This window comes from Pelodiscus sinensis, chromosome 4 (genome assembly GCF_052426305.1).
Source record: "Pelodiscus sinensis isolate ZL-2025 chromosome 4, ASM5242630v1, whole genome shotgun sequence".
NCBI classification, from domain to species: Eukaryota; Metazoa; Chordata; order Testudines; family Trionychidae; genus Pelodiscus; species Pelodiscus sinensis.
In genome coordinates this window covers 127417288-127445243 of record NC_143055.1, presented here as the reverse complement: position 1 = coordinate 127445243, position 27956 = coordinate 127417288, and the positions used below count along the sequence as shown (strand labels likewise).

At 47.4% G+C, this 27956-nt stretch overlaps 1 protein-coding gene across 2 annotated transcripts in view; it reads left to right on the top strand.

Annotated features, from left to right (window-relative positions):
• The window catches only part of FRAS1 (Fraser extracellular matrix complex subunit 1), a 294040-nt gene that overhangs the window by 216766 nt on the left and 49318 nt on the right, over positions 1 to 27956 (top strand). The window contains exons 34-48 of one of the 2 annotated variants that reach the window (XM_075929458.2): positions 1916 to 1948; positions 2992 to 3123; positions 3956 to 4081; positions 5879 to 6126; positions 8665 to 8816; positions 10803 to 10965; positions 11873 to 12005; positions 13358 to 13548; positions 14361 to 14511; positions 16589 to 16843; positions 18685 to 18873; positions 21536 to 21655; positions 23087 to 23266; positions 26361 to 26485; positions 26850 to 26990. In XM_075929458.2, coding sequence (XP_075785573.2) covers positions 1916 to 1948; positions 2992 to 3123; positions 3956 to 4081; positions 5879 to 6126; positions 8665 to 8816; positions 10803 to 10965; positions 11873 to 12005; positions 13358 to 13548; positions 14361 to 14511; positions 16589 to 16843; positions 18685 to 18873; positions 21536 to 21655; positions 23087 to 23266; positions 26361 to 26485; positions 26850 to 26990 — 2339 coding nt within the window. Of the gene's footprint in view, positions 1 to 1915; positions 1949 to 2991; positions 3124 to 3955; positions 4082 to 5878; positions 6127 to 8664; positions 8817 to 10802; positions 10966 to 11872; positions 12006 to 13357; positions 13549 to 14357; positions 14512 to 16588; positions 16844 to 18684; positions 18874 to 21535; positions 21656 to 23086; positions 23267 to 26360; positions 26486 to 26849; positions 26991 to 27956 lie in introns of both variants that reach the window. The other variant, XM_014578940.4, reaches the window with a different exon arrangement.

Genomic DNA, 27956 nt, shown 5'->3' with positions numbered 1-27956 from the left:
CTCTGTCTGCAGTGAACTAGACTCATTCTGTGGAGTGGAATATTATTGAAGAGCTGCAAACACACACACAGAATGGGAAGCGACTGTTTAGGAAGGAGTACTGCAGAAAGGGATTTAGGGCTCATAGTGGATACAAGCAAAATGTGAATCAACAGTGTGACACTGTTGCAAAAAAGCAAACATGATTCTGGGATGCATTAACAGGTGTGCTGTGAGCAAGGCACAAGAAGTCATTCTTCTCTACTCTGCACTGATTAGGCCTCAGTTGGAGTACTGTGTCCAGTTCTGGGCACTGCATTTCAAAAAAAGATGTGGAGAAATTGGAGAGGGTTCAGAGAAGAGCAACAAAAATGATTAAGGTCTAGAAAAGATGAGCTATAAGGGAAGACTGAAAGAATTGGGTTTGTTTTAGGGCTGTCAATTGACCTGCATTAATGCCTGTGATTAACACAGGACAGGATTAATGCATTGAAAAAATTAACACATTAATTGCAGGCGTTAATGCTGCACTGCCTCTTTGGAATGCTGCTCTGACACTACAAAGGGGTAGCGCAAGTGGAGCTGGGGATCAGCTGGACTGCCCAGCTGATCCCCGGCTCCGCTTACGCTGCCTTTTTGAAGTGCCACTCGGGTGCCTTAAAGGGGCAGCGCTGCATGGAGCCTGGGGTCAGCTGGAGACTCCAGCTGACCCTGGGCTCTGCCTTGTGCTGCCCCTTTGAAATGCTGCAGTGGCGCTTCCAAGGGGCAGCGCTGCATGGAGCCTGGAGTCAGCTGGGAACTCCAGCTGATCCCGGGCTCCATGCAGCGCTGACCCGTTGAAACGCCGCCGCAGCATTTCAAAGGGGAGTTACAAGCGATTAAAGTTTTTAGTCACTTGAGAGCCCTAGTTTGTTTAGTTTGGAAAAGAGAAGGCTGAGAGGGGACATGACAGCAGTTTTCTAGTGTACCTAAAATGGTGTTTCAAGGAGGAGGCAGAAAAATTGTTCCTCTTGACTTCTGATGATAGGACAAGAAGCAATGGGGTTAAATTACAGCAAAGGGGGTTCAGATTCAACATTAGGAAAAATTTCCTAACTATCAGGGTGGTTAAGCAGTGGAATAAATTGCCTAGGGAGGTTGTGGAATCTCTGTCACTGGAGATATTTAAGAGCAGGTTGGGTAGACATCTATCAGGGATGATCTAGATGGTGCTTGGTCCTGCTGTGAGTGCAGGGGACTGGACTTGATGACCTCTCGAGATCCCTTCTAGTTCTTACTATTCTGTGATTCTACGTGCTGAGGAAATGACACTTAAAAACAATTATTAGTAAATCACTGAGCCTGCCAGGGTTTAAAAACATGAGTGTAACATGCAATTCCCCTTTGTAATGTTGAGTACCTCGTAGCAACCAGCAGCAGAACATTTCTCTGTTAATTGTATTAAAATTGAAGTTTTTTACAATGACAAAGCATAGTAAAAAGAGTTCATGTTTACAATTGCTTTGGGGGCAGGGAAGCATTAGCATTTCTTTTTTACAGATAGGGGATCTGAGACGGGAGCTAACTGCTCCGTGTTCAGAAGTTACCACTAGAACCTATTTTGAGACTCCTCCTGCAGAAGGGCTGAGTTCCAATCAGTTCCCTTGGACTTTTCAGTGCACAGACTTTCCAGAATTCAGGTCCATGCTGTGTCAAATTAAACACGCACGAATGGAGGTGTCCAAACTCAGTGGCATTTTCTGAGGCCCTTCAGCAAGTGAGTGGCCATGCTAGTATTATAACGCTGGAGTTCCTGGCTGTAACACTCTGGATAGAAGTATATTTAATAAACTGCCTCCATAAAGTGCCATGAAACCCAAATGGATTGAAATCCACGTGACGCTGTTTTTTCCTGTGCTAGAAACAAATGTGCTTTACTTTGTGTTTCCCCCAACAGGTCTCCCGGAGTCAGTGAATTTCAGTTTCACAGGTATATAACTCACTATTCCTCTACTGGCATAAGGGCCACGGTACTTTTTCAGTTCTCTTATTGTCCTTTGCTTCACTTCTTCCTATTTCAAAGACTTATGAGTGTTAAGTAAATGTGCACCTGAAATACCTGAGTGTCTGTTTTCACAAATTATGGATTATTATGTGTGGGGAAACAATGAATTCTTGGTAGCCAGGAGTTGGTGTTCTTAATAACTGAGGCCAGGTTTACACTCATAGGGAACTCAAATCAAGATATGCAACTCCAACAATGTTAATTACATAGCTGGAGTTGATGTACCTTGTTTCACGTTTCCCTGCCATCCACACAGCGGGAGGCCGATGGGAGCAAATGCTCCTGTCAGTTTCCCTTTCTCTTTGCAGAAGCAGGAGTATAGGCAGCCAATGGAGGAGAGGGGAGTTTTCTCTGAGTTTGATTTAGTGAGTCTTAACTAGGCTTGCTAAATCAAACTCTGGAAGATCGATTGCGGCAGCATCAATCTTTGATCTAGTGAGATACGGCCTGTGACAGGTCTACTCCAACCATTAACTGAAATCCCAGGACTTATTCAGACAAAAATTCCATTGATGTGAATAACGACAGCAAAGGCTGATTCAAGAATTATGAAATGTAATATGGAAACCTTTCAGCTTGCCTGTTCCCTTGTTTAAGGCATTTCAATGTGCTGCCTCGCATGGGAATGCTATGTATCCTTTATTCTGGACAGCAACCCATGTGTGTTCTGCCTCTTCCAGACTGCAGCCTTTAACAGAGTCAGACAGACAGATAGACGACTCTCTCTCTCTCTCTCTCTCTCACTGCTGTTCTAGGATGCTGCCAGGAACTGCTTAGTGATAAAGGAAGCAACTGTTGTTTCAGAATTTCTGAGCCATGTAGTCTTGTGTCTGGACAGTGAAGGTAATTAGAGAGGGCTGAGGCAAGAGAGTCAGTGGTGAAGAGCAGGGATGTGGATCTAGGTGCATTTCAATAGGTGTCGTTTAAGGCCAGTCCCTGAATGCAGGTGTGTTTACATTTGGTGCTAGTGTCGGATGGAGAGCATACAACCCCAGAGCTGATGTTTACCATTCACCTGCTGTCGACTCACGAGCAACCTCCAGTCTTCCAGACGATGGCTCCATTTCTGGAGGTCAGCCAGGGCGGTGAAGCCGCAGTGGGTAAGGAGCCAGGAGGGAGTGTAGCGAAGGCTCTGTTCTAAATTAGTGTGGCTGGAGGGATTCCTCGGTGCTCAACAGGCTGGGTTCGTGGCCAGAAACCCAGCCCAGGCAGCTGTCCGAGCTCTGGTGTAGGCCCTTCTCTGTCGCATGGGCCTTGGTTGTGGCTGCTCCCAGCTCATCCATCGTGAGAGCTCAGCAGACACAAACTGCTGCCCCGCTTTGAAGGGTCCGGCACACTCCTTCCTTGTGGCTTTGCCTGCCCCGCACCCTTACTCCCTTGTGGCTGAGCTGCTGCCGGGGGAGCATTCTGCTTTCATTCCCTATGCTCTGCCTAGTCCAGGGGGGCAGCTGGACCTGTTGTGAGGGCCAGGCCCCTCACTCTCAATGTATCGCCATGGGAGAGAGGCAGTCTGGCCCAGCATTAGCCCTGTAGCACACAGCGCTGTCTGGCATAGGCGAGCACGTGCCAAGATAAGGAAACTTTGCATGTTCATAGGCCACCTCACAGATCCACTCCCACAGCATCATGAGGCTTTTTGAATGGATGCGTTCCCCTCCCCTCCCCCCCACATGGTTAGGAGTTGCAGCTCACGCTAGATGTCACTTGTGAGATGGAGGGGCACTAGTATCTGCATTTGAACCCAGAGCCCTCAGCGTCACCCGGGAGAAATCCCAGGAACGTTCCAGAATTCCATTAATTTGAAAATGCCAGCTCAGTTCCTGCCCATTCATTTCTGTCATTTAATGCATGGGAGCAGCTGGAAATCGGGGCAGGTTTGCTGTGCAGCAGAGCACAGCTCTGAGGCCCGAGCCGTGTGTTCCCCTGGTGCAGGGATACAGCTGGCAGTGAGCGACGCAGACACCGCCCCTGAAGATCTCTTCTTTGAGCTGGTGGAACCGCCCCGCTACGGGGCCTTGCTCAGGTATCACGATGGGGCGCAGGAGCACGTGAAAGCAGGTGAGTCGAGCAGGCCGCTGAGGAAGAGGGGGCCGGTACCAAGTGCAGTATCTTTCCCCTGTCGGTGTGGTTGTGTTCATTGTTAATAAGCTCGGGTCTGTTTGTCCCGAATGAATGGTTAGTCATGGCCTGTCACAAGCTCTTCAGAGAGCCGGCAGGGTATTATTTATTGCTTTCCGAGCACTGAACACGCTCACGAGCTCTGGGCAGGAAACCGTTTGCCTGTCCCGCAGAAAATGTTCCCATTCAGTACCTGGACGAAACGGAGCCCTTTCAGAATGCACCCTGGAGGCAGAGAAATCCGCTCCTGAGTAGCCAGTAGCCAGGTGGCTATTTAGGGGATTCAGGTGGGAAGTAGGAGACCTGGCTCCAGGTCCCAGCTCTCTTGATGCCGGAGCAGGCCCGTCGACAGGGCGCGGGGAGAAGGGGACAAAAGGGGCAGTTGCTCTGGGACCCGACAATGCAAAGGGGCCTGGGGTTCCACGGCTCTGAGGGCCGGGAGGGGGATGCTCCGGACGATGTGGAGAGCTGGCAGCCCTGTCCCTGCCCCTTCCACCTAACACCCTGCCCTTTCAGGGAGCATGGAGCTACATCGCCCCCCCCCCCCCCGCTGCCTTGCCCTGGGGCCTGCACAGGCTGATGGCTCCCTTGTCCAGGAGGCAGCCTAAGCTAGGGGGTAGGGCAGCACACTGGGACTCAGGAGCTCTGGGTTCTATTCCTGGCTTAGCACCTGGCCTGCTAGTTGACCTGGGGCAAGTAGTTTCCCCATCGGTAACAGATGACGACACTGGTCTCTTTGGGTATGTCTAGACTGCACCCCACTGCCAGCAGAGGGATGCAGATTAGGCAGGTCAAAATTGCTAATGAAGCGGGGATTTAAATATCTCGCGCTTCATTAGCATCAAAATGGCCTCCGCTTTTTTTTTTTTTTAACCTGGAGCTTTGTTTGGAGAAAAGCGGCAGCCTAGAGACCGATCTTTCGCTAAAGAAAGCCTTTTCTGATAGATCCTGCATACCTTGTCTTACGAGGCATAAGGGATCTATCAGAAAAGGCTTTTTTTAGCAAAAGATCAGCCTCTAGACTGCTGCTTTTCTCTGATAAAGCTCCGGGCCGAAAAAAAGCAGCGGCCATTTTTATACTAATGAAATCCCCGCTTCATTAGCAATTTCGACCTGCCTAATCTGCGTCCCTCTGCCAGCAGAGGGGTGCAGTCTATACATACCCTTTGTGATCTACTGATGAAAAAGCTCTGTACAAGATCTAGCAGCTGGTTTTATTGATTAATATTCCCACTGAAGTCAATGTAAAAATGCCATCATCCAAGGACTCCTGATGGAGATCCTGTTTCTACTGTTTGTCAGACTGGAGAAATGCTTTTGTCTTCCTTGGTAGCAGGTTCCAGCAGATGCGAGGTTTGGGAAAGCCATGCAAAGAATAGCTGGCAGGGGGGAGAGCAGATCTGGTGCAGAAAGCCTTGGCCAGAAATGTGGGTTTTAGAAGGAAGGGAAAAATGCTGCGCTGACAAGAACTGGGGAGGTTTCTTAGTAAAACATTACTCATTTTGTCACCGTTTTCCTATACTAAGATGAGGGTCATGGCTTCTCCCTGCTTACATTCTAACTCATTAATGAAGCCCTCAGATAGAATCTGAGCTGTAAGGGATGCATCAAATACCAGAGAAGCAGGTGCTTTGGTGATTTGTTTAATCTGGGCTCAAGGCATTTGATCTGAATTTGAAGTATCAATGTCATGCAGTAGAGAGAGTCATCGCTCTTTTTATATTTCTTTTTGGCAAGGCGCCACCTTTCCATATGAGGATGTCCCTGGAAATGCTTTACAGTACGTCCACGATGGCTCATCAGTTGCAGAGGACAGCATGGGAATCTCCGTATCGGACGGCGTTAGCACTGCGACAACGGTGCTGAAAGTCAGAGTGTCTCTGATGGATGGTGACGGTCCTCGCCTGGCCCCTGGCTGCTCGCTGAGTGTCACGGTGGCTAGTAAAAGCTCTGTGACTCTCTCACGATCACACCTTGCTTATATTGTAAGCTTGTAACTGTTCCTTTCTAAACCCCAATGCATTCAGCTAGCTTCCTTCCCCTCAGGAGATTTGTAGCAGTTTACACCTCTGCACCTCCAGAATGTCGATACTTGGCAAATGCTTTAACCTCTTGCTATATGTACCCTGACTACAGCTGCCAGAGAGGGACAAATGAGCTCTTTCATCCCACCAGGTGTTTGAAACTATTCACATTTGACTGAAGTAAAGGTGAACTTCAAAGCAGAAAGGAAAATTGAGTTAATCCCATGTTTAACAGGACTATGTAGCACTTTAAAGACTAATAAGATGGTTTAATAGGTGATGAGCTTTCGTGGGCCAGACCCACTTCCTCAGAACAAATAGTGGAAGAAAATTCTTCTACTATTTGATCTGAGGAAGGGGTCTGGCCCACGAAAGCTCAACACCTAATAAACCATCTTGTTAGTCTTTAAAGTGCTACATAGTCCTGTTTTTTGTTTCAGCTACACCAGACTAACACGACTACATTTCTATCACTACTCCCATGTTTAATGCACCAAACATCCCACTAACTAGGCATGTGGGGTTGCTCAGCAGTAATCATTTAAGAACTGATTTACCCTCCCCAATTTTTGACTGACTCTTCCTGATTTGCTAAAAACAACCCAGAATTCTGTGACGTCATACGTACTCTGAGAGTTTTCTGGTATCGGCGGTGGCACAGAAGTGTCGTGCTTTGCTAGAAGCAATGGATTTAGCAGCAAAGAAATTAGCAGTGGGATTCATGGGAGGGATCTGTGCACAAACTTCACAGTCTAAGGGGCTATCAGCATTTTAATGGCCTTTTTTCCAGGCATATATCACTTCATCATTAAAAAAAAAAAAAAAAAAAGCTTTGAGTAGAAATATGGTGTCGCCTTTAGGGCTGACGTAAAGGTGTCAGATCCAGAAAGCAATATTATTGCACCATTTCTCCAAAGAAATCTTGTTTTCTTTCAAGTTTCACAGACTTAAATGACATACAAAAGTTCATGCAGTGTTGTAGCTGCATTGGTCCCAGGATATTAGAGAGATAAGGCAGGTGAGATAATATCTTTCTTTGGACCAGGTACTGTCAGAGGTGTAGTGAGGGTGTTACGCGCCATGGGGCAAAGGTAAAATTTGCACCCTTGGCCCCCAAACCTGGCACACAGCTGAGCCTGACCCTGGGAGGAAGGGAAGGGGGGGGGTTGTACAGTGTCTTCCCCCGCCTCCTCCAATTTGGGGCCAAGCCCCCGCACGCACTAACCTGCCGGCAGAGATGGAGGAGGGTTGGGCTGAGGGTGGAGAGGCAGGGAAGAGGCTCCAGCCGGTGGTGGCATACGAGCTGAGGGATGACTAATTGTCATCTCCTTAGTGTGGTATCCGGAGGCAACTTCCCCGCCACCCCCCTCACTATGACACTGGCTTCTGTTGATCAGAGAGACAGGCAGTCGAGCTACACAGAGTGAGAGATTACCTCACTCACCTTGTGCTGAAGTTCACTCATTTCTGATATGGTTTTGGTCGTTCTCAAATTAAAAAAGCCCCAAACCCAAAACAGGTTAAATCACTTCTTTGTGCACTGAAAATTTTATGTTAAGATATTTTACCAGATTTGCATAGACTGCACTGTTGGGAAATCGTTTTTAAAGTGGCCCGGGAAATGAGACCAGACTACAGACATATTTAATGCATTAAAGAAGACTGTAGGTGCGGTTAGTTTAATATCACTGTGTGCGGTGGAGGAAGGTGAAATGTTCAGAAGTCTACATTAGATTTTTGTGGACCCTCAAATATTATGTAAAAAATAAATCTTGCTCTCTGGCTGCATGTAATGAAAGTGAGTCAAAACCTGCTTACCTTACGTCTACTACGTCAGTGTATTTACACTTGAGAGAAGGGAAAGAGGCTTTGGCTATTTATTTTTATGTCAAGTTATGGTGACTTAACATTTTGACACTGTGGTACATAACGTCACCTGAAACTGTTCAATAATGATGCTGATGTAAATAAAAGATTATGTAGTTGGATACATATAATATAGTTAACTGGGCCAAATGCAGCACCTAAGTATGTCAGTGTAAATCCAGAACTAATCCACTGATTTCAATAGAGTTTGCTTCAGATTTACATTGGTGAAACTAAGAGCTGAATTTGGCTCAGTCTTTGTACATTCTTTCTGCCGTATAGAAATTATAGTTCAGTCCATCTTGAGGGGAAGCAGCAACTAGGTATTATTGGAAAGGTAAATTCTACTTGGCATTTATTGTGATTTGAAAATAAAATACGCTAGACTTATACCCAAGTGAATATGTGTGTGTGACACAGAGATAGAACATCTCTCAGTTATGAGAGAAGGAATGTACATTTTATGGCAGATTCTCTGCAGGTATAAATCAGAATGGCCCCACTGAAATCAAAGGTGCTCCATTGATTTACTTCTAGCTCAGTATTGAACTATTTCACCACCTTTTTTTCTTTCTTTCGTGTTCATAAAGAAACAAAAGCAAATACTGCTGTTTGGCTTACTTTTCTCCTTAGGATAATAATTCTCCTGACTCAAAGATAAGAGTTCAGTTAGTTTCTCTGCCCATGTATGGCACCCTCCTACGGAGAACATCGGGGCAGTATGCTGACGAGCTTTCTGAGGTTTATAATTTCACCATGGAAGACATCAACAACCAGAGAATCAGGTAATAAAGATATGCGATTAACATTGGGAGACACAGTATTTATAAATTATAGCCGAGATGGTTTCTCATAACAACACTGTTGTATCTTGTGATGATAAAAATGATTATGCTTGGGTATACAGAATGGCTGTGTCTACACTGGCATGAATTTCCAGAAATGCTTAAAACGGAATACTATTCCGTTTTCAGTTTTTCCGGAAAAGGAGCGTCTACATTGGCAGGCTGCTTTTCCGGAAAAGCCCTTTTTCCGGAAAAGCGTCCGTGGCCAATGTAGACGCGCTTTTCCGGAAAAGAGCCCCGATCGCCATTTTCGCCATCGGGGCTTTTTCCCGGAAAAGACTACTGGGCTGTCTACACTGGCCCTTTTCCGGAACAGTGTTCCGGAATAAGGACTTATGCCCGAGCGGGAGCAGAATAGTTTTTCTGGAATAGCGGCTGATTTTGTACAGTAGAGCGTCGTTGCTCTTCCCGAAATTCAAGGGCCAGTGTAGACAGCTCGCAGCTTATTCCGGAAAAGCGGCTGATTTTCTGGAATAAGTGGCCCAGTGTAGACACAGCCAATAGGTATTTCTGCACTCACACAGTACTATTTAGCTTGAACATCTTCAAACTCTGTTTCTATATTTGTTGTCCTTTGGGTTTTTTTGGTAGGCAGTACCAAGCAGGATGATATAAAAGAAATAATCTCCTTTACTTGAAGGAGTTCTAGCCATAAAATATTTGACACCTAATTCATGCCGTTCCTAAACTTCACTGCTGTTGTGTGACCAGTGGTATCCTCTGCGCTGTAGTTCCAGCAGGAAGCAGTGTTTTTTCACTGTCCCAGCTGAAAAAGTGATACAACAAGTTACGCCACTCATGTCTAGATTTCTTGCCCAGCAGTGTCAGAGCTGAGCCTGTCATTGGCTCCTACCCAGAGGAAGCTAGTGCTTGCTCTTGCCGCATGACACCAAATTAAGACCCATGTGTCACTGTATGCTTCCAACAATATATATCTGTTTTCCTACACAAGCAAAGACTGAAGAACTGTGCTCAGGGGATCGGTGCTGTCAATCCATTTGTGTATTAACAGCAGCAAGTGAAGGGTCAAGGTGATAACTCTTAAGCCCATAAATAAGCCTATTGGGGGGAGGGATAGCTCAGTGGTTTGAGCATTGGCCTGCTAAACCCAGGGTTGTGAGTTCAATCCTTGCAGAGGCCATTTAGGGATTTGGGGCAAAAATGTGTCAGGGATGGTACTTGGTCCTGCTGTGAAGGCAGGGGACTGGACTCAATGACATTTCAAGGTCCCATCCAGTTCTAGGAGATAGGCAATCTCCATTATTTAATTTAAAAAAAAAAAAGCCAGTGTCTAAAAATGATAAAAATATCACAATAGAAACAAAATAGGGTTTTCAGAAGTTCTCAGTGGCCTTATTTCGCTTCTAGTGAAAATGGTGAGAGTTTCTTTGTTGGCTTCAGCAAGAAAACAGAGTTAGGTCATAGCTGAGCATTTTTCAAAACCCTACTCCACGTGCCTGCCAAGAGACATGTGTCCGGATTTGAAGGTTTAGTAGAAAAGACAAAAGCGTGCTTCTTTCAGGAAGGGCAGGTTGGGTCTGTTGGGAGGATATCTATTCATCACCCTAATCTTCACCTCCCGTGTTCTTTCCTAACCACTCCCGAGTTTGGTCCTGGTTTCTCTGATGTGTTCACAGCATGATTTTGGGAGGCTTGCAGAGCACTGTGCTAGGAACTGTCTGAAAGTTTTTTTTTTTTTTTTTTTTTGCTGTGGCTGACTAGCCAGTGCCCTCAGACCAGCTTTGTCTTGATCACTGCCACTCACCCACGGACACAGGAAAATATTGATTCTGTCTGGATGGATGAGGTCGAGGGGGAAAGAATCGAGTTGTTACTTCCTTGAAAAGAGCCATGTACCTGCCCGTGGGGTCCTTAACCCTTTCAGCAGGCTGTCTGTGTGACTCACTGATCTCATTCTTGGTACAGATACTCAACTGAGTTTGAGACCGACAATCAGCCCGTCGTGGATATCTTCCACTTCACTGTCTTGGATGTGGACAACAATCGGCTCGACAGCCAGATGTTTACCATCACCATCACATCTGTCCAGAGCCAGCCTTCGATCATTGCTTTTGCTGACCTTATCACTGTGAGTAATTGCCCAGAATGCAAGAAGTCGTAGCAGGAGCAGGTGGGAGGTGAACAATCAGACAATCGAGTGCCGGAGTGCAAGCCTGGTGAACAGGAGTCTAGTCAAGATGCTAGAAAGCTTTGTGTCACTGCAAAGTGTTAATAAATGATTTGATGAAGTGAACAGTACCGCCATCTCTCTGAACCTCATCAAGTCATTTCCGTTGCACACAGTGGGCCTGATCGTGCACCAGTAAAAGTTGATGTACTTCCATTGATATCAGTGGTGGTGTGCTGTTTGAGGATCTGGCTCAAGTCACCAGGTGACACACACAAGGCTAGTGATGGATGAACCTAAAACATCTGGAAGTTTGGCTCAACATGCAACATTTCCAAAGGCTTCTTTGAACCTTTTGATGTGTTCTCCCTCCCTTCCCGGCTTCCCACTCCCTCTGCCTAGCCATCAAACGCTTCCCAATCAGCAAACCACAACCCAGCCCAGTCCTTAGCAGGTCACTGTGACCCTCTGGTGTACAGTCTGCTGCTCCAACCACTCCCCTTGTGTTGACGCTCGCTCTGTGGCATGCAGGCTGCTGCTGCTTGGGCAAGATAAGTTCTTTCACAGCCTTGCCCCAGCATTACACTTGATTTTTATATTCCTTGGTTAGGAGGGGCAGGAACTTTTAAAAAATATATAATGTTAGGGGAAGAATTGGGACTTAGGCCCACCTCCATAATCCAGCCGTGACCCATAGTAAGAGTGAGTCAGAGAGTTCCTGCAGAAACAGGTAAGCGGAGAAGTTTAAGGTACTCGTGTGATGAAATCCTCCTTGAGTAGACTATAAAACTATTCAGCCATAGTTAGTGAACCTGTTTTCAGCTCTAAAGCATGTTTGTTCTGCTTCTTTTACCTTGTTTATTTTCAGGTGGATGAAGGAGGGAGGGTCGCGCTGTCAGTTCATCATCTCCTAGCCACCGATTACGATACAGCCAAAGAGGACCTCGTGGTTACAATAATTACACTGCCCAGATATGGGTGCATTGAGAACACAAGGACAGGTAAACTGCATCAGATTTCTTTTCCTTTGGTCAGGAAACGGGAGCATAAGAATTGCCAGACTGGATGAGGCACAGGGTTACTCCTGGCCAGCACTATCTGCTTCAGAGAAACCCTCCCGTTGGAAGTTGTGAGAGAACCTGCCCACAGGGAAAGTTTCCTTCTTACTCAAAAGTTAGAGGGTGTCCCACGCGGGGGGGGAGGTTAGATCCTTTATAGAAACCTTCTTTAATGTTTAATATCTACTCTTGTCATTTGGGTCATTCTTGTTATCCGTAGACATCCTTCCCTGACTCTGACTAATAAATATTGCACTGCAGTTTGAAAACTAGCTAAGCTGCAAAGAAATGTGGCTGGTATTATTTCTGTGACTTCGCTGTAGGACCTACGGTTCATAAGCAGCCCCTGTTTATTTTCGCATATTATCCATGGACAGTCCTCATGAGACGTCTGCTCCTAAATCATGTAGGTGCACATACCAGGAGGGGTTGGTCCCAGTTCCTTTGCCAATAATTTCCTGTCCCCCTTACACTGTTTGTTCAGGGTGCTGGTTGGCTGCTCCCCTGTATCCTGGAGTTAGATGCATGTCAGTGGCTTCCCATGTTTACAGGGCCAGATCGTGCCAGTGCGTTGTAAAAACCACATAGAGATCAGGAAACAATGTGAGGGTCCCTTTGTGGAGTTTCCTGTACATTCTGTCGGGGACGTAGGAAGGGGGATCTCCCCCCCAACCAAAGAACCCCAGAGATTTGCCTCACAGACCCTGCAGGTCCCTCGAGGTCTGCACATCGCTCTGGTATCTGACGGGGCTCTTGGGACATCGTGGTGGCTTTTTGCCTCTGCAGTGGCCCTGGCTTCACTTTGGCTCCATGGTGGGGCGGTTTCTTTGGAACTGAGCTATCCAAGACGCCTCCATCAGCACGTACTGTTTGGGATCCCCATTTCAGGAGCAGTTCCCCAGTGTATCCACTGCGTCCTATGGACGAGCCGGAATAAGTTAGCGTTTTGAAAAAGACCAATCTCCACTGACTAAACAGACCTTTGAGGGGTGGCAGCCCGACTGTGCCGGGATGAGCTGGTCTGTTGGTTCTGCTGGGAAAAGATGGTGCCTTAGTGGGTGTTTCATCAATTCCCTAATAAAAGGGGGCCAAAGCCAGCTAGTGCTCGGTGACAGTGTCTGTAGCACACGATGTTTGTATTTCACAGTGCCAAAGAAGCAGCTTTCTGGGTGGGTCTCTAGACACATTAACCATCAATTGCAGGAACAGGAAAGCAGAATTTGGGACCATGTCCTTACTCCTGTTGTTTTCTTGGGGAAACGAGCATCCGTTCACTGCTGGGGCTTTGTTGGCAGGTGGGCGTTTTGGCCCCGGGGGCTCTGCAGGCGCAGAGGCATCGTTCTCCATGAACGACGTGCTGGAGAACAGCATTTACTACTTTCAGAGCGTCCATGAAAGCATCGAGCCGACGAACGACGTCTTCACTTTCTACGTGAGTGATGGCTTCAGCCGGTCCGAGACTCACAGCGTCAACATCACCATCCAGGTACACGCTGTCTAAGGAACCCTACGCTTGGGTAGCAAATACCACACCAGGGAGGGAGGGTAAGGTGCCCTTTTCGCCTCTCTACTCACTGTCTCAATAAGAGGACACAGGTCCCCCTATGCCACAGGCATGCAGGTAGCTTCTCCCCTGCTTCAGAACACCAGCCAGTTCAGCTAAGCTAGCATGATCAGGAGAATAATATGCACCAGCTATAGCGTTGTCAGAGATGACCCGTGCACCTAGGTCTGGCGTAGACACTCGGAACCCCCAGCTTTTTTACATCACTTTTCAAATGTAGATCTTGCAGTAGTTTACAAGGGAGGATCGGTTTCATTATCCCCATTCTGCAGAGGGGGAAACTGAGGCATCCAGAGGGGAAGTGACTTGCCTGTGGTCACCCAGCAGGCCTGGGGCAGAACTGTGGCCCAGCTCTCCTACACTGATACTCTGCCCACTAGGCTACACTGTCTGCTTTCGATAGGCAAGAAGGTAGCAGAGTGTGACTGCATAACAATCCAGGTCCTGCTCTGCTGCTTGTGCAGCACAACTACACACCTCGGCCTTCTTCTCTGGGCTTCTGGCAGAGTGAGTTACCGGTTCCCGTCTGTTGTGGTGTAGGCAGGATGTTGACCAACGTGCAGGAGACTCTTCCAACACAACAGTTCAGAGAAATACTCTCTTAAAACCAGGACCAGTAAAACAGGTCAAGGGCGTTTATTTGAATCCCAGGGGAATTTCCTTCAAGGTGAGTTTGTCCCTTGTGAGAGAGGTGGTTCTGAGCCGGCCTGCCTGTCTCTGTGTCTCGGTAGCAGCGGAATGACGAGGCCCCAAAGATGACGCTGGCGCCTGTCAGCGTGGGCAGCCACTCGGGGGCGGTGGTCAGCAATGCCTCCTTGAGCCTGCAGGACCTGGACACGCCGGCGGAGCGGCTGGTCTTTGTCGTTACCAAAAGCCCTGACCATGGTAAGACGGAGCAGAAGGGGCATAGCTCTGGCTGACTGGTTCCTGTAAAATACATTTGTGCTGGCTGTGCCGGGTGTGTGGGTGGGGGGGGGGGGCAGGGTTTTACCCTTCCCAACAGGTCAGCTCTGAGGGGTTTTACAGGCCTGTTGGTGGGTGTTATGCTGAGGGGACCCAGGTTCTGCGGCAGGAGGTAGAAGGGGCTCGTTTAGCTTGTCAATTAGTCAGTTTCCCAAGAAGCGTCTCTCTCCGCCTGTCCTGCTACAGCATCCCCACACGCGGTTTCACCTGCAGCAGCTGGCTGAGATCAGCGGCCAGCACAGAGCTCATCCCCGCGGTACATGCACCCCTCTCCCTGCTGCCTTTGCATTTTGAATAGAAAATGAATAAGCAGTTTGGGACGTGATCAGGCAAAGCTGTTCTCCTGGCGTCACAGCGCTGCCTGGGCATGGCAGCAGGGCAGGGTCCCCTTAGCATGGAGCGGGAGAGACCCAGGAGTACCGGAAGAGCTGCTGCTACACGCAGCCTGCTGGCATTCTTGCTACAGATGACTTGCAGGAGGGGAGCACGGGGCTTCTTCAGCCACTGAGTTGAAGAAACCTCCATGGAGCAGCTGCTCAGTTGCTGTGTCAGTGCAGGAGAAGAACCCACCCCGTTGCCCTCAGAACTGGCCCAGCGACACAGATTGGTGCCCTGCTAAGGATCTGGCCCTACGGGAGACTTTCGAGTTACCCGGCCTCCCCACCCTTACTGCTCCCAGCTCTTCCTGCCTCCTGAATTCAGGGAGGAAAGCGACTTGGCGACACCTGTGGAGAGAGGGGCCTAGACAGGACACTGCTAGACTCTAAGACTTGCTCTTTGGAGCTAGCTTAATTGCTGCATCCCGCTGGAACGGGCCGTTCTGCAGCCTCCGCAGAGCGCGCGTGATGCGCCGAGAGCTGGGATGTATTTCCCTAGGGAGAAAATGACCTGTCAAGGAATAATAAAGCCACGTTCTACTTTGCTGAGGCAGATGGGTTCCTTTTGTTTTAGACGCCAAAACAACCTCGAGCCGTAAAACATTCCTCCGCCCGCGATGCTGATTGAACTGATGTCGAGAGCTAGATGTGAAGCCATAATAACTTGTAGCAGCCTGAAACCTGCTGTTCACTGTTTCTAACAACTTACTCTCCCGGTCTGTGCTTAGTGGGGGTTCCTGTAGCCCCCACACGGCACCCTACCGTCTCCAGTACCCCAAAATCATAGAATCATAGAATAATAGGACTGGAAGGGACCTCAAGAGGTCATCGAGTCCAGTCCCCCGCCCTCAAGGCAGGACCAAGCTCCGTCTACACCATCCCTGACAGATGTCTATCTAACCTGTTCTTAAATATCTCGAGAGGGAGATTCCACCACCTCCCTTGGCAATTTATTCCAATATTTGACCACCCTGACAGGAATTTTTTCCTAATGTCCAATCTAAACCTCCCCTGCTGCACTTTAAGCCCGTTACTCCTTGTCCTGTCCTCAGAAACCAAGAGGAACAAATTTTCTCCTTCCTCCTTGTTGACACCCTTTTAGAAAATAGGAAGGGTAAGGTCAAGACAGCACTTTCCCCCTGTGCTGGCCAGTTGAATTGCCAAAAAATGTCTCCTAGCTCTAGTCAAGAATCCAAGGACCAGATGCTCCAGCGCTCTGCATCTTCAGTCACCATTTGCTGAGGGCCTGGCTAGGTGGGAGCAGCCCCCACCCATGACGCACTAGCTGGGCCGAGTAGGGCCCTCCACACTACGCCGCAAACAGGCGGGGGGCTGCTCTAGCCCAGGTGGGTTGGAGTGACCCCGACCCGTAGTGCAGTAGGTCCAAGTGGGCTGCTCCAGCTCAGCCGTGTGCCGGTTAATTGGTTAGAGACAATGCTTACCATGTAGCCGGTTAACCCTGTACATCCCTAGTGCCAAGCGGGTGTGAAAAGGTAGTGGTTAATACGTGGCCTGCCGGGTGTCCAGGAGTGCACAAGCGGCCAGTTACACCAACACTGAGAATCAGTGACTCCCATGGGACTGTTTTCCTCTGTGTGTTTACTGTGCCTATTTTTCTCCAGGCCGCCTCCGCAGGAGACAGTCTTACTCAGAGCCGCTGGAGAATGGGCGTGTTCTGTCTCTGGGCTCCTCCTTCACCTATCAGGACGTCCTGGACCAACTGATTGTTTACACGCAGGGCAGTTCCAGAACACGGGCGGATGAGTTCAGATTCTCTCTCACAGATGGGCTGCACACCGAGAGCGGGAGAGTGGAGCTCTCGATGGAGAATGAGCCACCCAGATTAGCTGTGAACAGGGGCCTCCAGCTTTCAGCTGGTACGGTGTGAGTGGAGAGACTAACGAATTCCACAGAAATTAACTGGAAGACTTACCCGGTGGGGCCGCGCATCCTGAATGTTGGCTTCTCCCTGGGCTGGCCCACCGCAGGAAGGGGGATGCACTCAGCTGCTGGCTTCTTCCCAACGCCATCTTGGGGGGGATGCATGCTCCAGCTGCCAGCTTCACCCTGAGGGCAACCCAGAGATGGGGGGGGGGGGGAGCGGCCCATGGATGTGGGAGATGTCAGAGGCTGCCCACCAGTGCTTCCCGCTGTAGCACTTGCTTCCCCCCATAGTCATTCTACAGTATAACGCCTTCCTACCAGACCCCTCCTTTTCTATTTGATGAGAAACAATTGAATTTCAGGCACATCCCATTGTCCTGGCACAATCAAACCCCGACCTTGCTTTGAGTTAGGAAGAGAGGAAGCCGCCGACAGAATTAGGTGACCTTAGCTCTTATTGTTGAGGAGGAGTTCCTGGAAAAAATGGACTCACAGTCGGACGGACAGGCAGACGCACATTTCTAAAATACACACATAGGGGGTCAAGAGTTTCAAAGGCAGCCAAGGATTTAGAGAGACAGCTCCTATTGACTGTAATCAGAAGTGGGAATGTTTAAATCCCCAAGCTGACTGAACATCTCAGCCAAGGCTTCTGTCCCAGTATATCAAAAAAGTGTAAAAACCTTTGGACTGGCAAAAGGAGAAGAGGAGAGGGGAGAAGAAACCCTTAAAAACTGCTGTGCTTCCAGGAAGAGCAACACAGGTTGCTAGACATGTCAAAGGAATAATACAAGTTAGAAATGATGTGGGCAAGGGTGATCTATCAAACCCACCTAGCAAGGTCCCTGCAATGTAGGTGCTTTGTCTAGTCTAGTTTTAAATGTCTTAAGTGTCAGGCTTTTTCCATTTCCCCTGGAACTTATCTACAGCCTGCCATAGCTTTTCATTAACAATATTTTCTTGATGTGCAGCTTCAACTGACCTTTCTGAAAGTGCCATTCATTCCTCCGAGTCATGCTGTCCTGAACCTCCCCAAATAATTCCTCTCCCTCCTGCTTGCCCCACGCGAAATATTTCTAGATTGCTATCGTGTCCTTCCTCCACTTTGCCATTCATTAGCCAATTGTATAATTGGACCTCTTGCTCTTCTCATACGGCTCCTACAGTGGAGTAATTCAGGGAGTTTTACAGTGATAATCATGGGTGTGAGAGGAGAACAGGGCCTGTTATAGTTTCTCCTCTGTCATGACCCCTAACCCCTCAGTCTGTTGTTCTCTGTAGAGTCTCCTTGTACTGAGTTGTCCAAAAAACACCAGGGCTATGTCTACACTCGCGGCTTCTTGCGCGGGTAATATGCAAATGAGGCTAAACATGGAATATCGCCAAGCCTCATTTGCATACCTAATGAGCTACCATTTTTTTCAGAAGAGGCTCTTGCGCAAGAAGGAGCGTCTACACTGCCCCTTCTTGCGCAAGAAAAATCCTCTTGCGCAATGCCGTTCTTCCTGAAAAGTAATAGGTGTAACGGCATTGCGCAAGAGGGTTTTTCTTGCCCAAGAAGGGGCAGTGGAGACACTCCTCCTTGTGCAAGAGCCTCTTCTGAAAAAAATGGTGGCTCAATGCAGGATTTAGGCAACTGACTAAGGTATCTTTGTGTTTGAAAATTGGACCTGGGAGGGAAATAATTGGTACTTCATTGAGGCAACAAAGTGCAAAATCTCTGAAAATGTTACATGTTATTTATAAATAATGCAATCAAGTCTTTCAGAATGATTGGGCAAGTGATCTGGAAGGGTTGAGTGGAGCTATTTATGTGCCGTCTGTTACTGTCTAGGCACTGTAGCACGCATCACAAGCCAGCACTTAAAAGCTACAACTATTGATTCAGATGACCTGAGGGTCAGGTATGTCATGAAGAAAGATCCCAGTACTGGACGTCTGCAGATGACTAAAATTGATAACCTCGTTCAGATCTCGGTCAAGGGACCCATCACAAGTTTCACCCAAGCTGATATAAATAAAGGTGAGCACATTTCTTAACCCTTTGAGTTCCAGTAAATAAAACTGACTTTCTGCCCATTTTTTTAATCATCCAACCAAAGGAATAGAACATATCTTGTTACATGATATTTAAGGATAAGCGTCTCCATTGTCTGAGTTAATGTAAAACTCGTCACGCTGTCCTTGAAAGCATTTTTTTAATCAGCTTGCATGCATGGAGGGTCACTGAATGTGTGTTTTTATATAGAAGAGGAGAGGGCATAGGGTTTGGGTGGGGGGGGGGGGCGGTAAGAAGAGAGTAGTTTGACTTCACAAGCTGATGCTATTTGGACTCTGTCTTCACCTCTCAGCAAAGTTGCAAATTAACGCGCTAAAGCAAATGGGCATAAATTAGAGATATTGGCAGTTGCCTGGCTCTTCCTCTTTATTTCTATTGTGGTAACATCTGGAGAGGTGCCAGTGCCGGCCCGGTTATGCTGCCCGTTGTATTCACACATCACACCACAAGAATTTGAAATGTAAATGGAAGATGACAGAGCGCAGACAGGGCTGGATTGAGAATGGGGCTTTAGGGGGTGTAGTCCAGGGATTCGGGCTAAGAGGGACCCTGCACAAAGACCTCTGGGCTGGCAAAAGTTCAGGTCTTTTTGCAAGGCCCTGGGTTACAGCCAAAAAAGCCCTTTTTTTCTAGCCCTGCCCGGCAGGAGAAGAGGGACGTGACTCCATGTGCTGCTGTTTCCTCCCTGCGCTGGAGCTTCAAACACTGGAAGCTCCATCCGCATCTTCCCTCGCCTACAGGCTCCACCCCCACAACGCCCACGGGCCGAGAATCGAGGCCAGTGGGAGCTGGGGGGGGGGTGCCTGCAAGCGAGGGCAGAGCAGCGTGCAGAGCTTCCTGCCCCTCCCCCCCCCACTTGGGGCTGCCCCCCTCTCCTACCAAAGGGGAGCTGCCCCCATTGCACCTCAACCCCCTCCCCCAGCTCTGAGCCCCCACCCACACCCTAACTCCCACCCAGGCCCTCTATCCCAACCCTCTGCTCCAGCCATGAGCTTGGGGGGGGGGGGGGTCCCACAAAATCTAATAGCGTTGGGCTTCCAGAAGAGTTCATCGGGCCCAGATATAACAGAATGAAGGTTCACAGGGTAACACTGAGATTGTTACTGGTGTAATGAACAAGAGTTGCATGGTATTTTGTTGTCCCCATAAATCCCAAAGTAATGAGAAAGACACAGCATAAAACATAAATCTGAAATTCCTATAACACTGTAGAGCTTGACAGATCGACACAATCGATAAGGTCATCTAATCCAGTGGCTGCTGGACAGTATGTTGTGACCCATGTAATAGACATAGATTTTCAAAAGAGCCCATGTGACTTAGGAGCAGCAGCGCCGTTGACTCTATTGGACTTGTGCTCCTAAATCACTTCAGCATTTTTGAAAATCCCACCCACCATCTGCTTGTAGTTGAGTTGTGAGCAGGTTGGTCATGTCTTCAGATGTTGCAATACCAACTCCCCATCCCTCAACAGTAAGTTAAAGCTATTTTAGCTAATCACTGAGGGTGTGTCTAGACTACATGGCTCTGTCGACGGAGCCATGTAGATAAGTTTACTCGGCAAAGGGAAACGAAGCGGCGATTTAAATAATCTTTTTGCAGGGCCCTGGAAATGGCCGCCGCGCTGTGCCGAAACGAGGCTTACAGGATCTGCCGACAAAGGGTTCTGGGGTCGGCAGATCTCCATCTAGACTGCCGCACTGTGCCGACAAACAGCTGATCGGTACAGCACTGCGGCCATTTTTATGTAAATGAAGCGGCGATTATTTAAATCGCCGCTTCATTTCCCTTTGCCGAGTAAACTCATCTACATGGCTCCGTCGACGGAGCCATGTAGTCTAGACACACCTTGAGGGAATGTCTAAACAGCAAAGTTATTTTGAAATAACAGCCATTATTTCGAAATAACTTTGCTAGCGTCTACACAAGCCAACTGCTATTTCGAAATTAATTCGAAATAGCGGAGGGCTTACTTTGAAATTGGTAAATCTCATTCCATGAGGAATAGCGCCAATTTCAAAACTGCTATTTTGAAATAAGTGCTGTGTAGACGCTTATTTCGAAATAGGGAGCCTCCATCCCTTCCCAGGGTGCCCTGCTGGCCGCCGTGACCACAACGTAACTTCTGACCTGAAGCCCTGCCGGATTCAGTTCCAGCTGGCCTTACACGTGATTCGGCGTCCAATTAGTGTGGACGCGCTATTTCGAAATAGCAAAAAGCTATTTCCAAATGCATTTTGTGTGTAGAAGCGTTATTTCGAAATAAGATATTTCGAAATAATGCTGTAGTGTAGACATACCCAGAGTGTAGCATGAAGTGTACTTTTAAAATAGCCAGCATCTTTACAGTGAAGGATGGTGATGTGGAGCTGGAAGAAGAGAGAAAGAAAAGTAGCAGATATAGACCTGTGAAGGGAAATTGATTTTCAATACCAAGTGCTTAAAACCTCTCTCTCAAAAGGAAAGAAACAATTGGGAGAGGGGAAGCGGGGGGAGAGGGAGGTGACATACAGATCTGGAAATGGTAGCAATCTCTGATTTCTGCCAGCTACGCAGATTCTAAAATAGGTTGCAGCAGCCAATGTTGCATCTTATATTATGCCACATTTTTCCCCCTTCTCTCCAGGACAAGTGGAATATCATCATGAGAAGGGAGAGCCCGGAGGGCATTTTGTTTTCAACTTCGATGTGATTGACGTAGAAGGCAACAAACTGGTTGACCAGGCATTCTATATTAGCGTATTAGGTAAAAGATGCTATGTGAGCAAGATTTTCTTAGCTATGAAAGATTATAGATAATTACAGTGAGATTCTCACGCCTGCACCAACACATGTGTGCCAGATAAAGGGACTGGCATAAGGGGCTCTAAAGTCATAGATATCTTGAGAAGAATTTCTCTGATGCAAGAATTGAGGATAACGGTCACAGGTTGCTAGATTCTTAGAGGCACAACACAGAAACTCACCCATAGACAGGGTCCTACCCAATTCACAGCTATGAAAAACATGTCACAGACTGTGAAATCTGGCCTTTTGGGAGCTTTTTCCCTATAATATACTGATTTCAGAGGGGAGACCAGCTTATCTCAGATTGTGTGTCATCACCCAAAAGGGAGTTGTTTTAGGGGGATGGCAGTATTGCCACTGCTACTTCTGTGCTGCCATCAGAGTTGGGCCGATAGAGAGCAGCAGCTGTTGGCTGGACACCCAGGAGCAGTGCACAAGGAAAGCAATAGCATACCATGCCATCCTTCCTTCTGTACTGCCGCCTTCAAAACTGGGTGGCTGGAGAATGGTGGCTGCTGACTGAGGGGCAGCTCTGCTTTTAGAGCTGGGATCCCTGCCAGCAGCTGCTGCTCTCCAGCTGCCCAGCCCTGAAGGCAGTACTGCCACCAGCATCAGCGCAGACAAAAAACAGAGTAGCAATATTGCAATCCCTGCCTCCCCCGCCCACACACACACACACTCCTTTTTGTGGCAGGATCCTTACAAGTATAACACCCTGACATTTTAGCTGTAAGTAGCTGAAATAATGAAATATATGATTTTTAAAATCCTTTGACAGTGAAATTGATTAAAATGAACCATGAATTTGGTAGGACCCTAACCATAGACCTTCTGATCTCATCTGACTGTCAGTGTAACAGACCATATAAATTCACTCATCAGTTCCTTTGTCAAGCCCATAACTTCCGGTTGTGCTAGAACAGTATCTTTTTTTTTTTTTTTTTAAATAAAAACACTCAAACTTAATTTAAATCCATCTATAAGCAAGAAGCCTCCAAACCTTTGAATTAAAGAGTTCAATCTTGATGATTTGGGTTTCATTTATTGGCAACTCACAACCCACCGGAACCGGAGCATAGGAAAGATCGCTTATTAAAAGAATAGTTCATTATTCATGTCAGGCCTGCTCCAAAGCCTACTGAAGCCCACTGGCTTGAATGCCTTTTGATTCAGGCCGATTGCGATTGTGATTAGCTCTGGTGACATTTAGGTGAAGCATCATGTATTTCATCCCCACATAAAATACTCAGGTAAAAATTATTTGTCTTTTGAAAATGTTTGCTGTAGCATATGTATACATGTGTGCGTGTGTGTGTGCGTACATGCACAAACCAAGGAGGATAACTTGATTGTATCCTAATTCAAGCCACTTTGCCTCTGCTGCTTTCAGAGGACAGACTTCCCCCCTCCATCATAGCTAACAAAGGGCTGGTCTTGGATGAAAATTCAGTGAAGAAGATCACAACGCTGCAGCTCTCTGCTACTGACCAGGACAGTGAGCCTGCAACTCTCCTGTACAGAATCACCAAACAGCCGCAGCTGGGTCACCTGGAGCATGCGGCGTCACCAGGTTTGCAAAACTCCCTCTTGACGCAGGTTTTGGGGACTTGAAAGCTTTTTAAAAGTTAATTTCTTGAAACATGCCTGGCTGGAATAACAGCCTCAAGGGGATCTCAAACAACCAGGGAACTTAAAAAACAGGCCAGTGGAGATGAGGCATGTTCTGTAACCCACAAAGAGAATTATTGATTCCACTGCTTGATAGTTTAGGACCCATGATAACCTCACCTTCTGGTTTTACTCCGCACTCCAATTCTGATCTGTAGCTCATGCCACTGGCTTGTGTGAATCTCCCTTTCTTGTGATCCACTATTTCAGACAACTGCAGTGCGCATAACTCACAGTCTCTCTGACTAAACTGAAATTCATGCTGCGTATAATAAGGGGATTCATTTTCATATGCTTCAGGGCTGATTCCAAAATGTCTCAAAAATTCACAACCAGCATCGCTTGTATCTGGGCGTGCCTGGTTTTACCTCAGTATCTTGCCCTTGCGGTCATACACATTTTGGGTACATCTAAACTACATGGCTCTGTCGATGGAGCCATGTAGATTTGTTTGTTCAGCAAAGGGAAATGAAGCCGCAATTTAAATAATCGCGGCTTCATTTAAATTTAAATGGCTGCCGCGCTGAGCCGACAAACAGCTGATCAGCTGTTTGTCGGCTCAGCACCCTAGTCTGGACGCTCCCCTGCCGACATGAAAGCCCTTTATCGACCTCTCCGGTAAACCTCATCCTACAAGGCATAACGGGGAGGTCGATAAAGGGCTTTCAGGTCAGCGCGGGAGCGTCCAGACTAGCGCGCAGAGACGACAAACAGCTGATCAGCTGTTTGTCGGCTTAGCATGGCAGCCATTTAAATTTAAATGAAGCCGTGATTATTTAAATCGCGGCTTCATTTCCCTTTGCTGAACAAACAAATCTACATGGCTCCGTTTATGGAGCCATGTAGTTTAGACACACCCTTTGATATGAAAACTCCAGCCTCTTCCTCTGCATTGCTTAAGATGTATGAATTTAATCACAAAGTTGGGGGAGGGGAGACATTCCAGATACCCAAGGTATGATGTACCAGCCAAGTCGGCAAAAGTTTTATGGGAGACCACTTTGAGCACTGAAGTTGGCTAACATTCTTCTGTCTGACTCACCTAATATTTAAGTATGGTCAAAACAAACCTTTTCTGGAGACCTACCAATGACTTTTTTGTTCCGTCTGCGAGTCTTACAAAACAGTTCCCTCAAATGTAATCTTTGAATCTTATGGTTGCCTTCCAGGGCCAGTTATCCCAGGATATTATGTGTCCGCTAATCCTGTCTAATGAATTACTCTAAACCTGTATCCTCAAACAATATGTTCCTTTGACTTGGATTCTGTTTATCTAGGATTTATTTTTTTAGTGTGACCTATCATTAGATTAATGGACTGTAAATCTTTGCTGTGTTTTCAGAAAGCAATCTGTTCCCTTATAGTTTTGGTTTAGAAAGAAATGAAAGTGGTGAACAAGTGGTTAGCGTTCTTATTTCCTCCAGACCTTTTGCCTAGAATGCGAACCAAACACTGAACTTAATACTTGGAAGTTTGAAATAGCGGGATTAACTTTTTTCTCGTTAAGTATGCTGGTTCTGGTGCGGCTGCTCTTTCAGATCTGGAAGGCATCAGACGTCAATAGGATGGAATTCTGTGAAAGAGGTGGTTCCCGTTGTGTCGTTGGCCCTGGCTCTAAGCAAAAAGTACTGGAGCTCTCATAAGAAAGTGTGTCTTTGCAAGCCTTCTAACTTAATGAATATCAAACAGGCTTTGAAAAAAAGTCATCCACTTTTTTTGTTGCTTATCTAAACCAAACCTCTGTACCTTTTGAAGTTGGCCGAAAACTAATTGATAGTAATTTGTTAGAAAATGCAGATTGCAGATTTTATCCAGGTGTTTTCAGTCAAGAGCAACCTGAAATGAGTGGGAGCTAGACATCTGGGTGCTTCTGAAAATCCCACTCTAGGTATTTTTCTGCATCAGTAGGCAGCCAAATACCTTTAAATAGCTGGCCCTAAGTGCCTAAATCACTTTTGAAAATGACCTAGGTGTTTTGTTTGGTTTTGAAACTTTTGATAAAGACAAAGTTAAAATGTGAACATATTACATTGTGCACTACATATTACTTTTTTTAGAATCAAGTTAATAGTCAAAGAACCTGACTAAAGATGCTGGCTTGTTGGCTAGGGGAGAGTCCTCTTCTGTGTACACAACAAAGTATGACCAGTTTGGTTTTTTTGCACTTCCCTTGTGTACATATTTGGTGTGAAAGTTTTTCAATTACAAGGACAGTCCATAGTTTTATACCATAATTCCAGAGGAGGAAAAATCATTTTTTTACTAATAAAATGCAATACAAATTCTTGCTGCTACCAAAAAAAAAATTGATTTGTTCTTCTGTTTACAATGTAGCTCCTTTATTAGAGCATTTAGTAAGCAGGTCAGGGGATCTCTAGGAAGCTGGCATTTTCTCATAAGATGAATCTCTTTAATAATATCTTCCCAAAACTGTAATTCCTGGACACAACCACCACCATGTGCCCGTCTGTTCCTCTTTCTCTGCAGCACCTCATTAGAAAATTTTATCCTAGATCTTTTTTTATACCAAATAAAGCTGAGAATCTTTTGCCCATGTTCAACAAAACCTGTTGGGGACATCACTGTGTGTCATCTGAGAGATGATGTAATTGTGGGATTTACTGTTCCTCATAGACTGACAGGTACTCCGCATGACCATACCCCAGTCAGTCTGCTGAGAATGTGAGTCAACTTCGTATAATTTTGTCCTTCAGGACAGGAGAATTGTACAGATGAGATTTTCAGGAGCACTCACCATTAGCCTAACTCTGCTTCCGTTGAAGTCAATAGTAAAACTCTCATAAGCTGAGAGAGCAGAGGTAGGCCAGCTCTTGAGTGCTTGTGAAAGCGCCGGCCTATGGTCCTTCCACTTGTGTGTTGGAGCTATGTATGGGATGGGGACGTGTTTCTGTCCTTCCCAGAGGTTGTTTCAGGTTCCCTGCTCTTGTTGCTTTTCATCGTTTTTGTGGTGCATTTTCCCTGTCCTTTTGTGCTAGGCACAAGGATTAACTCATTCAGCCAGGCAGACCTGGCCTCGCGCAGCATCCAGTACATCCACACCAGTGAGGCAGAGAAGCATGCTGATGCGTTCACCTTCTCCGTCTCGGATGGAGCGAATGAGGTAGGTGGATTCTCTGAGCGGATTGCAGATGGTCGAGTCTTCAGAACAGATGGATGTGTTGGGAGTAAATTCCCCTTTCATCGTATGGGAGACACACAAATGAAATGAAACAAGCCTGGCCTCCTAAGCTGATAACCTAGCATTGGGATGTAGTCCTGCTGTTCGTACAGATGGATTTGTCGTGGGTGAGGTGGGGGGGCAGAGGGGTAGCAGGGTGACATAGTGTTCAAGGATGCTGGAAGGAAGCATCAAAATGGGCAGTGTTATATATGAGCTGACCCCATTTTGCTCTTCTCAACATCGAAGACACATCCAGAGTAGGGCATGTCCGTCAAGGAAGGGCCTGTTTTTCTTGCTGTCCCAGGTCAGCCAGATATTTCACATCACCATTAATCCAGTGGACGACGCGTTGCCTGTGGTGCAGAGCCCTGGGATGCGAGTGCAGGAAGGGGTGAGGAAAACCATCACGGAGTTTGAGCTTAAAGCCACAGATGCAGACACAGAGGTAAGACCTGCATTGCTCCCCCATCCTCTCTCCCTGTTCCCTTGCACAACGGCGTTTGCATTCAGAGGGATTGAAACGAATGTCTTTCCGCCCAGCACAGGGCTAAACAGGGGAGCCAACAGCCTGTGCAGGCCCATGGGCAAGGTAGGGGGGGCAAGGTAGGAGCCCAAGAAGCGGCATTTTAAAGGGGCAGCGGCAGCACCTGCATGTTTCAAAGGTGCAGGTGATCCTGGGTTCTGGGGAAATGCCACGCAGAGCAGGTGACCCTGGGCTCCACTGCCCCTTTGAAACATGCGGAGTTGGTGTTTCTAAGGGGCAGCCACCACACAGCTGATCTCTGGCTCGGCTGTGAGGCAGCTGCCCCTTTGAAACGCCACCTCTGCGTGTTTCAAAGGGGCAGTGGAGCCCGGGGCAGCTGGGGAGTCCGCAGCTGATCTCAGGCTCCACGTTGCACTGCCCCTTTGAAGCGCCGCAGCGGCACTTCAAAGGGGCAGCACAGCCTTAACGCCTGCGATTAAAGTGAGAGGAGGCCCAGGGCTGCTGTAACTGACATGGCCTACACTTGCAATGCTGAGGCATTTCTATGAGTGGGCGTAGAGCTGCCTTGGATGATTTCACTCCACCTGGGGATGGTTCCCCTAAAACAGTGAAATTCCCAGCTGCCTCAGCTGGCCACAACAGGAACTTATGCTGGGTCAGCCACCTTACTCTTGAGCATGTCATTTCTTAATCAAGCCATGGGACCATGTCCCCTGGGCACAACAACAGTATTTCACTGTTGGAATACGCAGCTTGCGCTCTTCTGCCAAAAGAACGAGTGTGTTTGCATGCTGCTACTGCATGAATCATGGCCGTAGAGACTGCATATCAGACAGGGGAACTGAGGGGCCGATCTAGCACGTGACCACTGTTGTCCTCATGGAGATGGTGACATTGGGAGAAGGTAGTTGTCTTGCCCTGGGGCTC